We start from the raw sequence: 16,759 nt of genomic DNA on the forward strand, positions 1-16,759 counted from the left end.
CTGTGTGGGAGTATTTGCACATGACTGCAAATGTTTACAGAAGCCAGAAGAGGGTGTCAGATCCCCTAGAGTTGAAGTTACACGTGGTTATGAGCTACCTAACATGGGTGTTCGGAACCCAAGTGCTTTTTTAACCACTGGGCATTTAGGGCCAATGACTTTAATGGCCATTGCTATGTGTAGAACAGTAACTTTTATGGAACTCTTTTTACTGTTGACGATACTCAAAACCATGTAGTCATATTCTTAGAACAGATATCTTTGGGAAACCATCAACAGTGACCCCCTGCAATCTTTCAGTGATCTATTACCTTAAATAAGAGATGTGAGAATATTTTCCATAAGGTGTTCTTTTTTTTTCTGGGTTTTTTTTTTTTTTTTTGGTTTTTTCGAGACAGGGTTTCTCTGTGTAGCTTTGCACCTTTCCTGGAACTCACTTGGTAGCCCAGGCTGGCCTCGAACTCACAGAGATCCGCCTGACTCTGCCTCCCGAGTGCTGGGATTAAAGGCGTGCGCCACCTCCGCCCGGCCCATAAGGTGTTCTTGATTGCATTAGTTTTCAGTTATTACATTTCTTCCCACTTGATGAAATTCATGATTGCTTTATAGTCTGGTCACCCTGACATTTCTTAAAGTGTAGCTCAGCTTACTGAGTTTTGCTTCACACATTTCTTAACTTACCAATGTCAGGAGATTTCATGGGCAGCCTAACTACTCTCTGCTTTCTCCCTTGCTGTGCTAAATGGTAAGTGACATGTGAAAAGACAAGTATTCCACCTATCATTATAAAATCTTCAGAATCACAGATGCCTTGATGAGTGATCCCTGGATGGCTTCTAAGCAGTTCATTCAAAGCCAAAAAGGGATGAAAACTGAGGGAGAAACAGAAACAAAAAAATCTGTTTATTAAAGATATATTTTCTAGTCTTAAGGTGACTATTCTAAGTTTTCCTATTGCCATGAAATGTGTCCAATTCGTATGATCTGTAGGCTGTGGTTTGAAAGGTCAGGATCCAAGATTTCAATCTCCAGCTTCCAGGCTCTTTTCTTTTCTACAGTGACCATCAATTTGTCCCATCCTTGATGTACGTCCTTGGGTGCTAATGGTTAGGAAGATCTGAGCTAATATTTAGCAAAATTTGAAAGGAAGAGCAAACCAAAGTTTTACCTTGTAATATCCTAAGACAACCTGGAAACTCACTTTTAAAATATTGTCAAATAGTATTAGTTTCCATGAAATATGGAAACATATTTGTAATGGAAACAGAAAGTATTTGGAAGGAACTGGAAGTGTTTGCAGAAGTGTTCAGCATAAACCCTCACTTGACAGAATGGCTAGGGCTGTTCTTGGTTAAAATTACCATGGAATTAGTTTGATATAAATTCATTTCATTATGTTCCAGGCTTTTTCTTTCTTTCATGAAAGGGGAGATAGCTAGCTTCAAAAGGGCCTACTAAATCATAAGATCTGTTTCCTTGGAGGAAGACAGCCAGAAGCTATGAGCATGGTTTAACCAAAGAGGAAAGGCTAATGCCACATCACATTTTACCGGCACATTATACTTGACCTCAGCATGTTCTGAGTCTTATTGACATTTTCTTATAAAATGTCAGCCACCCTCTCCTGTTTCTAAGCTACACATGCCTAGAGTACAGCTGTTAATAATCTGTCACCCTCCTGAGTGGTGTGAATGACAGGTTTCCTAATGAAAGATTATGCAGACTGTATACCCATGATACATGCTAGCCTCCAATGGGTCTTTAACTGAGTATGTTACCAAAAAATAATAATAATGATAATAATAATAGTAGGTACTCATTATAGAAAACTTGTGGGACACCAGGTACTTTGGCTATATTTTATTACTTAATATCCATAAATGTCTTGGTAAATGTAATAATCCTATTCTATACTTTACAAAGTTAATATTTTTGACAATTTAAATAACTTGCTGTAGCCGGGTAGCATAGTAATGAAGTCAGGGCTAGCTACAGGGCACTATCTCTAATGTTTCCAGATTGTCCTGGGGCCACTTAGTGGAGGGCTGCAGACTTCCACGTTCCTAGTAAATGCCTGCTTTTGCTACTTGAGAATACAAATAGCACATCACATTTGAGAAGCAGGATTTCCAAAATCATAGCATATCACTCTTGGAATGTAGAAACAGCACTGTGGATCTGATTAAAAAGCCATTACAGAGTCTAGTATTGTGTCGATGAAGGAATAAACCACTAGAAGGGAAGCCTGATGTTGTGAGGAGCACCTGTCAGCATAGCACTCAGGAGGTAGTAGCAGGAGGGTCTGGATTTCAAAGCTGTCCTCAGCTGGAATGGGCTAGAAACAATCCTGTCTCCAAAAGAGACTAGAAGAGTGAATAAACAATAAACATCAAGAGGCGGATGTGAAGGACCTCGCTGGAGTGTAGGCGGGAACTACACTGATCTGTAAACTGCTTTGGTTGGATATCACCATAATATTGCTTCTTCTCATCAGTGAATGTGCCCTCTATTTTAATCTATTTCCAACTTCATTTTCTTTCATCGATGTTTACAGCTTTCATTGATGAGATCTTTAATATCATGTTAAGTTTACTCACAGACATTTAAATTTTTGTATCACTAATACAAAGGCTCCTTAAAATTATGAGTTTATTATTCTCCAGTGACTTGAAATAATTTTATCATTTGTAAAGATACGCACTTCAGTATTTTTCTTCATCATGAACCTGTATTTCTGTGTTTTAGAAGAATAGCACGTCTTTTAAAGATATGTTAGTGTGTGTGTGTGTGTGTGTGTGTGTGTGTACATGTATTTGCATGAGTGCACACATGAGTACACATACCAGTGGAGGCATAGGATCTCCCTGTAATTATCAGCATCCAACAATGGGTTCTGGGAACTGAACTCAGGTTCTCTGTAAGAACAGTATGTACTCTTAACTGCTAGCCAAGCCATCTCTTCAGCCTCCAGAAATAGGAAGGCTTTTACAGCCAAAGAAAGATGGAACTTCAGTCTTCATTTATTTATCTGTCATCAGAAAATACTTACTGAACACTTTCTGAGTGCTAGACATACAGTTAAACAAGACTTTGTCCCTGGGTAGTTTCTGGTGTAGACAATGACAAAATAAGTATACATATGACTTCATTTAAAATTCTGTTTTGTTACATAAGATACTCTAAGAACAAGAAGTAAAAGTTATTTTGGCATGGCTCATAAGGACATATGTGTTCACAGAGAAATTCTGTCTTTGGTTGAAAACAAATTTCCATCCTCTTGGGTGTGGACATTATGGTATGGTTCACAGCTTTTAAGGAAATAGTATGTTAGGTTCTTATCTAGAAGGGGTCTAATACTGACATTTTGTTGGAATGGTGTTCTAATGGTCTTCTCTTTAAGCTGTGTTTGTATGCAACAAGTTTTCGTCCATTACTAGTATATTGTATCTTCTTTTATATAGATATTTATATGTTAGTACAATGGTAAAGATCACTGTTTTTGTTTAAAATATGTAAGATGGAGAATGTGTTGTTTCTTTGAGTTTAAAAAAAATAGAAAGGTGAATAGAAATAATGGAAGGGTCTGTGATAAAGGGTTGTTTAGGGCCTCCTGCTGAAGTGACCATGTTGATAGAACATGATGGGCAAATGACCACCTGGAAATAGGTTAGTGAAAAATATCCATGTTTCTTCTTTTAAAAACTAATCCATGGCCTGTGTAACTTGAAGGCTAAGACACTAACTGCTAAAGACTATGAATAGATAGAACAGGGCTCAGCAAGCTTTTCTGTAGAAGGCCAGGTGCTGGACGTTTGAAATCCCCAACCATATGGGCTCTGTCACACTCCCTTAGCTATGGTGCTATAGTGTGAACCTAGCCACAGACAACAATGGATGGATGAGCCTGGCTCTGTTTCCAGTGAAACTTTATTTATAAAAAACAGACAGCTGGCAGGAATGGGCTGCAGGCTGAAGTGTGTCTTTTCCTGCTCTAAAATGGTTCACGCTATCTAGGATGCAGCAGCTTTTATTGCGTCTGCCTTATGTACACCCTGCTTCATTTGTCTTCTGCCAATAACAAAAAGAGCAATAAACACAAATGTGATTTCTCTGAATCTTAACTTCAAATCCAAAAACAGATTCAAGTTAACCGGCAGGTGGTGTGGCTGCCATTCATTGATTTATTTTTGTGCTGATACCAAACATAATGAATTTATTTGCATTTATATATGGACCACATGTAAGTCCAAAGGATGCCACAAAAATTTATCATTTTCCCTCTAACAAACACTTGAGATTATTACCAGGAAATATTTCTAAAAGCTATGAAATACTTCCTTTGAGTGTAATATTTCCTGTTGAGTTGAGATATTTCGCATTTGGGTTCAGTTTTGCTTATGAAATGGCTCTTCTATTTTTTTCACTAGCATAAGATCTTTACTTTTCAAGGGACCTTTCTAGCAATCTCTGCATTGTATCTTAAAGACATTATCCAACCTATCTTAGTTAGGGTTTCTGTTGCTATGAAGGAACACCATGACCATACCAACACTTATAAAGGAAAACATTTAATTGGGGTAGGCTCACTTATAGTTCAGAGGTTTAGTCCATTATTATCATGGTAGCACATGGCAGCATAGAGGTAGGGAAGGAGATCAAAGTTCTACATCTTGATCCAAAGGCAACAGGAAGTGAACTGAGGCACTGGGCATGGCTTGAGCATATATGAAATCTCGAGGCCTATCCCCACAGTGACACACTTCCTCCAACAAGGCCACACCTCCTTACAGTGCCACTCCCTATGAGATTATGGGGGCCAATTACATTCATGCTACCACATTACCACACCTCTTGGGCTCTGAAGGTGTCACAGGACCAGTCAAGTGTGATTGCAAAAGTCCACAGTACAGGTATGAGAAAACTAAAGAAAGACTTGTCAATGCTGAGTGGAGAAAGAGAGTCTCTTAAGGACAGCTTTATCCCTCTGCATCTTCTACTTTTCCATTCTTATTTTTCTGAAACTTAAGGCAAACAAGTAAGGGCACAAATTTGTCTGTGTAAATACCCTGTGGGGATTTCCATAGCTTCAGTATTTTAATTGAGAAACCAGTATCCGGTTTATAAGGTGCCTTCCTTCTACAAATATTTATGATCATTTGCATATGCAAGAAAGAGCTCAAACTAAATAGGACACTGAATTCACTTCAAAGACCTCATACAAGATTAGGATGCCAACTTAGGCATTCAGCAGAAAGGGATCTCAAGGCCACCACTGCCTGCTGTGAATCAGTAAATTGGTTCTGGGTGATCCTGTGCATCCAGAACGCTGGATAAAACTCCTCACGAGGAAAATTTTAAATTCTATTTCTTTTGAAAATATGCATCTCTTTCTGAGGTGTTGAAAAAGATTTTTAATTCTTCTTAAGTACCTGCATGATATTGCTCTTCTTTGTGGTTGAATCAGATTTTAAAGGTGAATGGTATAAAAGAAAGGGTCTTGCTCACATGATTTTTCAGAGTAGGAAGGTAAGGTCAAAACTGGTTCAGTGACTTTCTTCGGAATTTAAGCATTAAGCTGGAACTCAAGTCTTTGCATTAGTAGGTGACGTGTTATCATTTCCCCCATTATTAGCCAGAGTGATTTGGGGTTGGTGGAAATGAGGGGAATACAGAGACATCAGATTTGTCTCACTCTAGTTTTGTCTTTGTATAGAACTCACAAAAATCACATTTCCTATAAGGATAGCCTGAAAAGACAGCCAGAATTAATTTTCTTCTTCATATACAAAAAAATAAATGCTCTGTGCTTTACATGCATGCCCCTCTGTGTGAATGGGCCTGCTAGTTATTAGTCTCAGGGAGACCGCACAGTGTAGATGTTATTGCAACACAAGTGTCACTGCAGGAGAATTCCTTTTATTTCTCATCCAACTTACTTTAAAAAAAAATAGCTTAAGTTCAATAAAGATAGGCGATTGTTCTGTCAATATTCACATTATCACCCTTGATTTATTATCAAGAGACCCATCATCAGCCACGCTGCCAGGCAAATTCAGTGCAGCATGAGTGACCTTTCCTTTCTCATGTTTCCCATAACATGAGTGTGACTGACGCATCTGCTCAGAGAACATTCCAGGCATAGCCTCCTGATCATTGCCAGAGCTGCCTGGAGTAAAGCTTCATTCTGAGCTTTTTTTTTAAATGACTGCACATTTGATCCTAGAGAATAAGAATCAGATATTTGGTGGGGAAATGGCAGGGGCTGACATTTCTACTTGGATATTTGGAAGACTACTGAGTGACACTTTGTGGGGAACCTTATGTATCCATATGGCGAGAGCCTGGAGTAGAAACTCTACAACCCCAAATAGACCTGTCCAATCCTTCGGGAACCTATAAAATTATGAAATATCTGTCTATAGCCTAAATTTAACCGTACAAACAGTATGTATTCTTTAGTGTGATGCATAATATTATGCTTTCAAATATGTGTGTTGACTACACAAAACAATCTTTTACGATATTTTTATAAAATATTATTGAATTTAGGATTTCCACAAAATTATTTTTCTTTGGTTGTTAAGCAGTGTTTACAGATAGTGTATCTTCAGTTCTCAGAAACATCAAAACATCAAGTGTTTGTGAGTTTGAACACTTGGTCCTCAAGTGCTCAGTGTTGTCTTGAAGGCTGTGCAGCCTTTAGAAGGTAGGTTTTAGCTGGTGGAAGTGCCCCACTGAGAATACCAGCATGTCATGAATCTATTCAAACACAAAAAGTCGGCCGGGCGGTGGTGGCGCACGCCTTTAATCCCAGCACTCGGGAGGCAGAGCCAGGCAGATCTCTGTGAGTTCGAGGCCAGCCTGGGCTACCAAGTGAGTCCCAGGAAAGGCGCAAAGCTACACAGAGAAACCCTGTCTCGAAAAACCAAAAAAAAAAAAAAAGTTGTCTGTTCCAAGTCATACTGTCCACAGAATAATTTCTGAGTTTATAGATTTCATTTGAAAATATGAATGAATTATCAAAAGATTGGTTATTTAGAAACAGATAATTAACAAATAATCAGAAAGGCTTCAGGTATAAGCCTTAAAATTACCCTAAAATAAAAAGTCTGAGGGAAAACTGTTGAAAACAAAAACCATGGACATTATTCACCCTTTGCCAGTTTACTTTCTATGCATAATTAAATCTGCAGATTTTTCCATGTCTTTTCCTCTCTCCACATGCATGTTCTCTAGGGTAACTCTTCTGTACTCCATATCTTAGTTACCACTTCTTCCTGATGGTCAGTGAATTTCTTGGCCCTAGACCCACATTTTCATCTGTACACTGAGTATTCCTCCCAGAATCCCTCACTGGTGTTTCATATTCATCATATTTTTTAAGGAATTCTTGTGGCTGGAAAGATGACTCAGTAGTTAACAGCACTGTCTGTTCTTCCAGAGGACCAGGATTGATTTCCAGCATAGACATGATGGCATACAGCTGGCTATCACTCACAGTTCCAGGAAATCTGACACCATCTTCTGGCCTCTGCAGGCACAGGGAATGTATATGGTGCACAGATGTACATTCAGGCAAAACACCCATACACATAAAAGTAAACAAACAAACAAACAAATGAGGAATTCATGTGCTGGGGAGACAGAGTAATTGGTAAAGTGCTTGTCCCACAAGCATATGGACATGTGTTTGAATCTCCAGCACTCATGTAAAAGGACTGGGTACAGCAATGGATGTCTTTAGCCTTAGCTTTTGTTGACCAGCCAGTTTAGCCAATGGATGACTACCAGTGAGATACCCTGTGTCAAGCAAAGGTGGAGATAGAGAAAGGAAGACACCAAACTTCAACCTCTGGCCGCTACATGCACATGGGCATAAATACCTCCATATATACATATACACAAAAAATGAAAGCAAAAGAAAATAGGAATTCTGCTTTGATACTCAGCCAGATGACATGTTCTTTCTTACCTATCCCCTTACACTCTATCTAAATCAACCACAGATTATGTGGCCATCTCCTTAGACAACGGTGTGAAAGGTGAAGATTTGATGCAGAGAAATAGCTCCTGTGAGAACACACATCCCATTTAGTGCTTGAAAAGGGATTTATTTTTCATATATGACTGAACTTTTGCTTCTCCCATCACCCAAAGTCCACACTAGATTAATAGACAAAGTTGCCATTTTGAAGGTAAAAAATGGTCAAGTAACAGTGATTTTCTTCAATTCAGTAGAGTTTATGATGGTCAGAGTGTAGATTTGAAAAGAAAATAAAAACACTAACACAAATATTAAAGCTAATAGATATCTAAGATGCAATAGAACAAAATTCTAGGGAATTTACTTTGTTAACTGTATTTTGAAGTAAATTTCAAAAGCTCTAAGGGCTGCAATCCTTCATCCTGTGTCACAGTTCTTTACATGATGAAGATTTGAACTCCTGTGATGCATTCAATCTACTCTCTAAGACACGGTGACTTTTGAAGATAATTGTTAAGTATAGGAACTTTCTATATAAATGTTGTATAGCACCTCTTTCAACTAGGAAATATTCTGATGTTATATTTCTCTTAGACTGAATCAGTAGGATGTGGTTACTAAAAAAAATAGACATAGAACATTTTAAAGTTTTTACTGACTTTGGGAGGAAAAATAATATTTCTTCTTGATTCTAAAAGTTGATTTATTCCACATCAGGCTTTTTGGCCTTCCACATTTTGGCTTCAGTTAACAAAATCTTTAAATAGACCATTACATACCCCATTTTGCAAAAAGTGAAATGTTTTCAATTATTACATGAATCTTTAGCTCCTAAGCAGAGTGTGTTCTAGCTGAAGATGCTGCCATGCTCCTCACTGTGTGGTAGATGTAGAATCAGTGCCTACAAAAGAATTGAGGAGCATTCTTTGCCAACAGGCATATGTTGTTGGTAATTCCTAAAGGTGAAGAAGATGGCTTCCACAACTGTTTTGTATTCCAGTAAATACACAACAGAATGGATTTAAGCTGTGTGAGCCATCTGGTCCATTTTACACTAGATCTACTTACATCATGAAAAAGCGGCATAAAGGGTTGATAAGTAAGTAGGCATGGCCGTGTTCCAGGGAAAATGTCAAAGACAGGCAAACATCATGTGTTCTCACTCCTGATTTTGCTGGAATTCCCTACCATTTTATCTCTTGGTAGTTTCTATTATTTGCATGACCTTGGTGTTCATTAATTCTAAATTGATTAGTATGGTACTTTTAATTACTGAAATTTTACACATCTCATATATAGAAATGTGTACATGCTTTTGACAATTATTTAGAAGTTCCTAGAGAAGTATGCAACCTAAAAAAAAAACTACAGAAAGTAAATAATTAGCAGGAATCAAAGTTTTAATACAATATCAGAGCTAGCCAACAATAGAATTTAGTCACAATGACTGATTAAAAATATATTATAAATCCTTTGCTGTTCTTCCCTCAGAGAAGAGGGCTCTAATTTCCTTCTTTGGGGCTGGAGGATGACCTTGAGGCAGAGGAGAGGGCTTAGTGGGGAGGGGTACTTGCTGTGAAAGCAGAAGGACCTGAGTTCAAATCCCTGGCACCCAGGTGAAAATAAAAACCTGAGCATGGCTATGTATGCCTGTGACCTCAGCATTGGGGAGCAGAAACAGCAGTGCTGGGGGCTCACCGGCCGGCCAGCCAAGCCTCAGGGAGTGAACCTGTCTTAAAGAAATAAAACAGACATGAACAGAAGTAGACCATTTCCTTGGCCTCTATGCATGTATGCATGTGGGCACGTAAGAGAGAAGGAGAGAGAGAGAAAGAGAGAGAGAGAGAGAGAGAGAGAGAGAGAGAGAGAGAGAGAATAAGAATGAATGTAGGGTGGACTTACACACTGTTAATGAATGTGATAATAGCTGACATGACAGTGTGTGTTTGGGTCATAAGAGGTATAAATTCACTGTCTCTTTCTGACCGCAATTACATCAGAGTTCTGAGCCAGAGCTGCTGATGGAAGCCATAACTATCCTATAATTTCTTATTTTAAGCCACTTACTTTAGGGAGATTATGAGATGTGAGAACTAAGTCAACAATATGAAAGCTGTAAAGATGGAGCTCATCCCTCATAAATATTTTCTCTCTTTCTGTAAGCTAAATCTTCACTTGGTTAGCCATCTCCCTTGCTGTGCAGAAACATTTAGTTTCATGAGTTTCCATTTGTCAGTGTCTCAATTATCTCCTGAGCACCTAGGTCCTGTTCAGGTCTTTGTCCGTGCCTGTTCCCTGAAGTGTTTCCCCTACTTTTTCCTGTTTCAGGTCTCACATGGAGGCCTTCCTTTAATCCATTTGGCAATGAATTTTGTACAGAATGTGAGACAGGAATCTATTTTCACCGTTCTGCTTGTGGACATCCAGTTTTCCCAGAATCTGATGAAAAAGAATGAATAGAAAGGAACGAACCAAAGAATCTTTCATTTTCTATTTATTTATTGGTCGTCAATTTAAATGAATTGCAACTATGGCCACATATACCCAATTAGCCTTTGAGCACTTGAAAATTGAAAATATATTTGTTCCTGGTTCTGAGTTGTATCTTGTCATAGATCTCACTTGTATAGAGGTGCCTGTTTCATAGATGAATATGAAAACAAGTCAGGGCACTGTGATCTTCCTTTTGGAAAGTGTTTATAATAATAATAATAATATGAAGAGATGCATATAGGAGTCATTGGCTGATACACACTTCCAAGCATGAGTTTTATGGCTTGCTAAGAATTTCCAGTGCAAGGAGGCTGGCTAGAGATGGGGAGCTGGCTAGGAGACAGCCCATGGGGCAAGATTAAACCTGCCAGCATTGCCTTACTATTACAAATGTATTGGTCCCAACCACTTATGATGGATTAGGCTCCCATATCAGGTTGTTTTTAAAAATAATCATTCTGTGAAACAGAGGGAAAATATATCATAAATATAATTGCTTTTTGTTCAAAAGTGCACTTCTCTTGTAGATGAACTTTCTTTTACTTGGCTGGCAGAGCAGAACTCCTGTTCTCAATAGAATAATTTTGCAAACCATGGTCTCCAATAGTAATTCTGTCTCATTTCTCCTGCCAAATTTCTTAAGAGAGTTGGCTACCCAAGCTGTTGGCTATGCTTCCTTCATAGGGGCACTGTTAACCCTTTAACAGTCATGTCTAAATATGCAGGAGCTGCTGAAGTCATTCTTAGAGGTTACCATTGACCCTACGCTGCCAAATCTCATCGCTCTCTCAAAGTTCTTCCTTAACAATGATGTCTTTTCTTCCCTTAAAACTTTGCTCCTTGGGCCGGGCAGTGGTGGCGCACGCCTTTAATCCCAGCACTCGGGAGGCAGAGCCAGGTGGATCTCTGTGAGTTCGAGGCCAGCCTGGACTACCAAGTGAGTCCCAGGAAAGGCGCAAAGCTACACAGAGAAACCCTGTCTCGAAAAAACCAAAAAAAAAAAAAAAAAAAAAAAAAACTTTGCTCCTTGGCTTTCTTTGTGTGTTCCCAGCTCTCCTCCAATATGTCTTTATTTTGTTTTCTCTTCTCACCTGCAAATACTCTTCTTGTGTATTATGATCCTCTTCTTGTTCATTTTATTGTTACTGTGGATGGTAATTCTCTTGTTGTTAGTAGTGTGTATGCTGCATTGGTTTGGTAATTACAACCATTTCTGAAAAACAGTTTTTTACATAAACAATCTGAGCTAGATTCAAGTTTTCCAATTTCATGTCAATGAATACTTTAATTCATTGTATTTTGGGGAAAATATTAGCCACTAGATCAAAATAAACACAAAATTGAGTGTTGTAAGGTGATGAAGAGTTTCTGTTGCTTATGTTTCTAGTGATTAAGACAGTCAGGCTTTTTAATTGAAGTAGTCCCCACTCCCTTGGGACTGTCTTCACAGGCACTGGAAAGTAGTGGGGTTATCTACTTGCTTCTCATGTAAATAAGCACTGTATCTTACTGACTTTGTCAGAGTAGCTCAATTATGCTGCACTACAACACAGCTTCAGAATATCAGTGGCCAGCAATAGCAAAGGTTTCTTTCTCACTTGCTCCCTAACCACTGGAACTGCCTGTGTCGGTTCCAAGCCACCTGGATTCTGGGGCCCAAGCTCACAAAGAGTCTCTTTGAATCATGGTTAGTTTGTGGCCTCTAAAAAGCAGTTTGACAAATGTCATGTCCTCACCTCTTCTCTGTGTTCTAAATAAGCTACACAGAGAAGCCTAGTATCAGGAGGATGGAAGATAATGCTCTTTCCATGCTGAAGCACTATGAGATCCATGGCAAGACTGACAGAGACAGCACAGGGAAGTGTAATTGTACTACAGAAATAAGCAGTGGACATTTTGATTAATGCAACCTAGCATGCTTTTTTTTCACATATTAACATTTGAAAATGGGATATTTCTTAAATTCACTGACAAATTGTATTTGCGTATTGGAATTTTTTCCTTTTAGAAATATAAAATATAAGCGCATCAATGGCATGTTAAATTTAATGAAACTTGATAGGTTTCAAATCAAAATGGATTCACCTATATTGCAAAGGTGTGGGTGGTTTCCTATTAGATAGTAATACACATTTAAAGAGCAAATGGATTTAAAGCCCGTGTGTTTCAGATGTTAGGACTGACTTAAACCTCTCTGAGCTTACTCATGTTGTGAGGACAAACACAGATATAGAAGCATTTGAAAAAAAAATGAGTGAGAGAAATTTATAAAAGGGAAAAAACAGAAAAAAATAGCAATGGAATAGAATAGAAACATGAGAAATAAACTATGCCTAAGTATGGTACCACAAATCAACAGAGGACAACAGCATTTTATATATTTATATATGTATATAAGGTGCATATGTATGTACATGTAAGTTGTGTGAGGACTGAGTCACCACATGGACAGAAGCGCAATCTCCTCCACAGCTTAAGTCTTGTGACAATGAGACTCCAGATAGATTAAAGATTTAAATAGAAAAAAACAAAAATAAATCACATGTTGAAGAACATAAAAATAAAATTTTCAAAATAAAACAGAGTAGACGCCTATTGGAATAGTCATATTTTAAGCACTTGGTGTTCACCTAAGCTTACCCATACTGTTTAAACTCCTCTGCTTAACTTATCTACTGCATCTGTCAAAGGAGAATCCTGTTAAAACTACCAAAGTCAGTGGCTGTGATGATAAAATCATGCTCACATGCACAAATGCCTAATACATGTTATTGTATTCAGGATCATGTAACAGCCAGCCAATCGATACTGAAACAGATAGGACTATGGACCTGCGTGGATAAAACCGTACTAAGATAGTTTCTGCTCAGTCACCCACTGGTCATGGTTCACTGCTTTATATTTGTAAATATATATTATATAAAATGCTATCTAGGCAGGATCTATACTTGGTAGCTATTGAAAATTTTCATCTGTCCTTAAGTGAAGGTAGAAAGTTACTACTTCCTTGCAATTTAAGAAAGAACGGGGATATGTTCCTATGCTTACTCTATGTTGCTCTTTTTTCTCCCTATATTCATTAAAGAAGGAATAATAAATATGCGCAAATACAGACACAGAGAGAACGCAAGTCATGTTCATTCAAAACAACACTGCTGGTGGCTTTCTTCCATTTGTCCTCACAACTGTATTCCTTACTCAGGCTGGATACTGGCCTGGAATCCCGGCCTCCCTTCTTCATGTTGCTGGGTTAACTCTTCCTACTCAAGCTACAGATTAAATGTCTGGCTTCATCCCTTTCCAGACTCTCCTTGCTGAAATGCCTTCTCTTTCATTCTCCAGCATCATAATTATTTCCTTTATGAGCTTATATCATAACTTACAGCTGTTAATGGTTTTCCTTCTGTTTTACAAGATGTTTTGATTCATCAAATGTTCCTAGTTTGATTTCTGTTACTGTACTAAGCACCATGACCAAAAGCAATTTGGAAGGATAGAGCTTATTTAATACACAGGTTTGGGTCCCATCAGCAAAGGAAGCCAAGGCAGGAGCTTGAAGCAGTAACCATGGAGGAATGTTTGCTTGCTGGCTTGGTTTTTCGGGCTTGCTCAGATCACTTTCTTATACAACCCAGGCCCACCCCTCCTACTACATCAATTAACAATCAAGAAAATACCCCCAGAGATATGCCCAGAGGCCACGCTGGTGGAGGTAATTCCTCAGTTGAGGTTCTCTCTGCCCAAGTGACTGTGGATTGTGTCAAACTGATAGCTGAAGCTAAATATGACATCAAGACAGGGCCTGAATCTGTCTTACCTCAGCAACTAGTGCCGCTCAGAATAGACATCAAATCCTTGTATAATTGGACAAATGAACATGAATGGGTATTAAGGTACTTTCAAAGAAGGTAGTCACAAAAAATGATTTTATGAGGCTGGGCAGTGGTGGCACACACCTTTAATCCCAGCACTCCGGAGGCAGAGCCAGGCACATCTCTGTGAGTTCGAGGCCAGCCTGGTATACAAAATGAGTTCCAGGAAAGGTGCAAAACTACACAGAGAAACTCTGTCTTGAAAAAAACAAAAAAACAAAAAAAAAGATTTTATGATAATATAGCCACACCAAGCAGATATGAAAGTTGCAGATATATTTATAATATCCTGTTGATTATTAGTTTCATACGGACAGAGACTAATTGTCTCCCAATGAAGTGTCTGTTATGCATTAAGTTTTCATTTAGGTATTTCTAACTGATTGATCACTTATTCTATGTGAAATCATAGGGTATATACCAATTCTGCAAAGAATTCCTCCCCAAAAGAAATTTAGATGAAGCAGATAGAAACAGTAATTATAGGCAGTTTAAAACCAGGATGCTACACTATCAATGTAATGTATACATACTTTCTGTTATTTTTTTTTTTTAACAAGGGACCTGTTGGCTTACCTGGAGAAGTAGGGACAGCTGGAAGCATTGGTGAAAAGGTAATTCCTGTTGTTATTTTGCTTTATATTAAGAACTCTTGGCTAGCTTCAATCTTCCATATGGCATTTTATGTTGATTGATTATAAGCATCATACTGGTAGGGGACTAGAGGATGGGCTAAGCACTTTTCCGTGTGTCCAAACGTCTTCAACAAAGTATCAGAGTCCAAGAAACATTTGGTTAAAGTATAGAAGCTGCTTGGGCATTTCCCATACTTGTGACGAATAGCAGGCCTTTGGCACAAGGGACCATCCAACCAGGCCCACAGGCTCAAATGGCGCCCAACTTGAAGGAGGGTCCTACTTTCCTGTATTACTGAGCCTGTATGCTGGCAATAATTCAACCTAACCATGGTCACAGTAGCCATCAAACCAAGTGAAAAAGTGTGATGGGGCTCAGCCTGCAAATAGCCTTGTTTGAGCTGCTGTAGCTCATCTGTTTGAACTACAGAAAGAACACTATGCAACACCCTCCTGTTCCCAATACCAAGTAAACTGCAAAAGGATGAGTCCAGGAGAGAGCAGAGCGTCTTCATCCTCTGCCTCCTCAGCAAGGAGGAAATACTGGTTGGTTTTGTTTTCTCTCTGAGTGTTTGGTTTTGCCCTCTTACTTTGTTTACCATTAATACTTTTTCTTCTGCTGTCAACACATGCATTTTCTCCTTTTCCTTTGTTGCTTATTCTGGTTTTTTCTCACTGCTCACTTTCATTTTATGACTTAATCATTAATAATCTCATCATAAAAAGCTTTTCAATTCTTATCTTATTCTGTAAGTATCTTAGCTCTTTTCTTTTCTTTCCTTGAGGAAATACAGCTGCTATTTCTAGTTGGTTCTTTTTTTGATGTATTTAAATATCTGGTTTGTTTTTGAGTTGTTCTGTTGTGATCTGCTTTCTCTCCTCTGGTGGAGATTGAAAGCTCAAAATAAAATCCCCCACTAAGAAGACTTTAACATTAAACCTAAGGGATATCCCAAAACAGGCAAAAATATTTACATAGAAACACAATAAAAATGGGTAGACAAGGCAATATGACTCTCACAAAAGTTAACAACTCCTCAAAAACTGAATCCAAAAATAATGAAGTGGTTGAAATGCTACGCAAAGCATTCAAAAGTTGTTTACTTTTAAAAGTGACCAGTGACCTCAAAGGAGAGTCAAACAAACAGACAAATGGGGGAAGAAAGTCAATTCAAGGTTAGAGCAGAAGTTTAATAACAAGGAGGAAAAATTTAGTAAATAAATACATTCTGGGGTGGGGGAAATATAGGAATTTTGGAAATGAAGAGCACGATAAATCAAAATTTTAAACTATAAAATACATAACCATTAAATTAAAATAAGCAGAAAAAAGCTTTCACAGACTGAAGGTATGAATAAGGAATGACTGAATTCAGACAACAAAGAAAAGAAAAGCAATCATGACCATGAATGACCATGACTTTCAAGAACTTTTGTGAAATGGAAACTAAAAATGCTCAATGTAGTTAAGGAACTGAACTGTGAACTACAGGCACAAGAAATCTACTTGCTCAAACTGTGCAGAAAAGTATTCTGAATATAGGGAAATATGTGAGCATCCAAGAGACATTTAGAACCTCAAATAGACATAAAAAAGAATGAAATTATATCATTCGCAAGTCACTGGGAATGGAGATCATCGTGTTAAGATAAATAAGCCAGGCTTGAAAGGATCACCATTACACGGTTTCTCTCGTGTGGGATTTAGTAAGAAAAGGGGGCATGAAACACAAGACATAATAAGAAAGTGCAAGCACATGGTCAAGGCATGCTAT

General features: G+C 38.2%; 1 protein-coding gene across 1 annotated transcript in view; it reads left to right on the forward strand.

Moving 5' to 3' along the window:
- The window catches only part of Col24a1 (collagen type XXIV alpha 1 chain), a 293,451-nt gene that overhangs the window by 125,927 nt on the left and 150,765 nt on the right, over positions 1-16,759 (forward strand). Inside the window, exon 25 of the mRNA XM_059266384.1 lies at positions 14,910-14,963. Within this exon, the coding sequence (XP_059122367.1) occupies positions 14,910-14,963 (54 nt within the window). The remainder of the gene's footprint in view (positions 1-14,909; positions 14,964-16,759) is intronic.

Source organism: Peromyscus eremicus, chromosome 6 (genome assembly GCF_949786415.1).
Source record: "Peromyscus eremicus chromosome 6, PerEre_H2_v1, whole genome shotgun sequence".
Lineage (NCBI taxonomy): Eukaryota > Metazoa > Chordata > Mammalia > Rodentia > Cricetidae > Peromyscus > Peromyscus eremicus.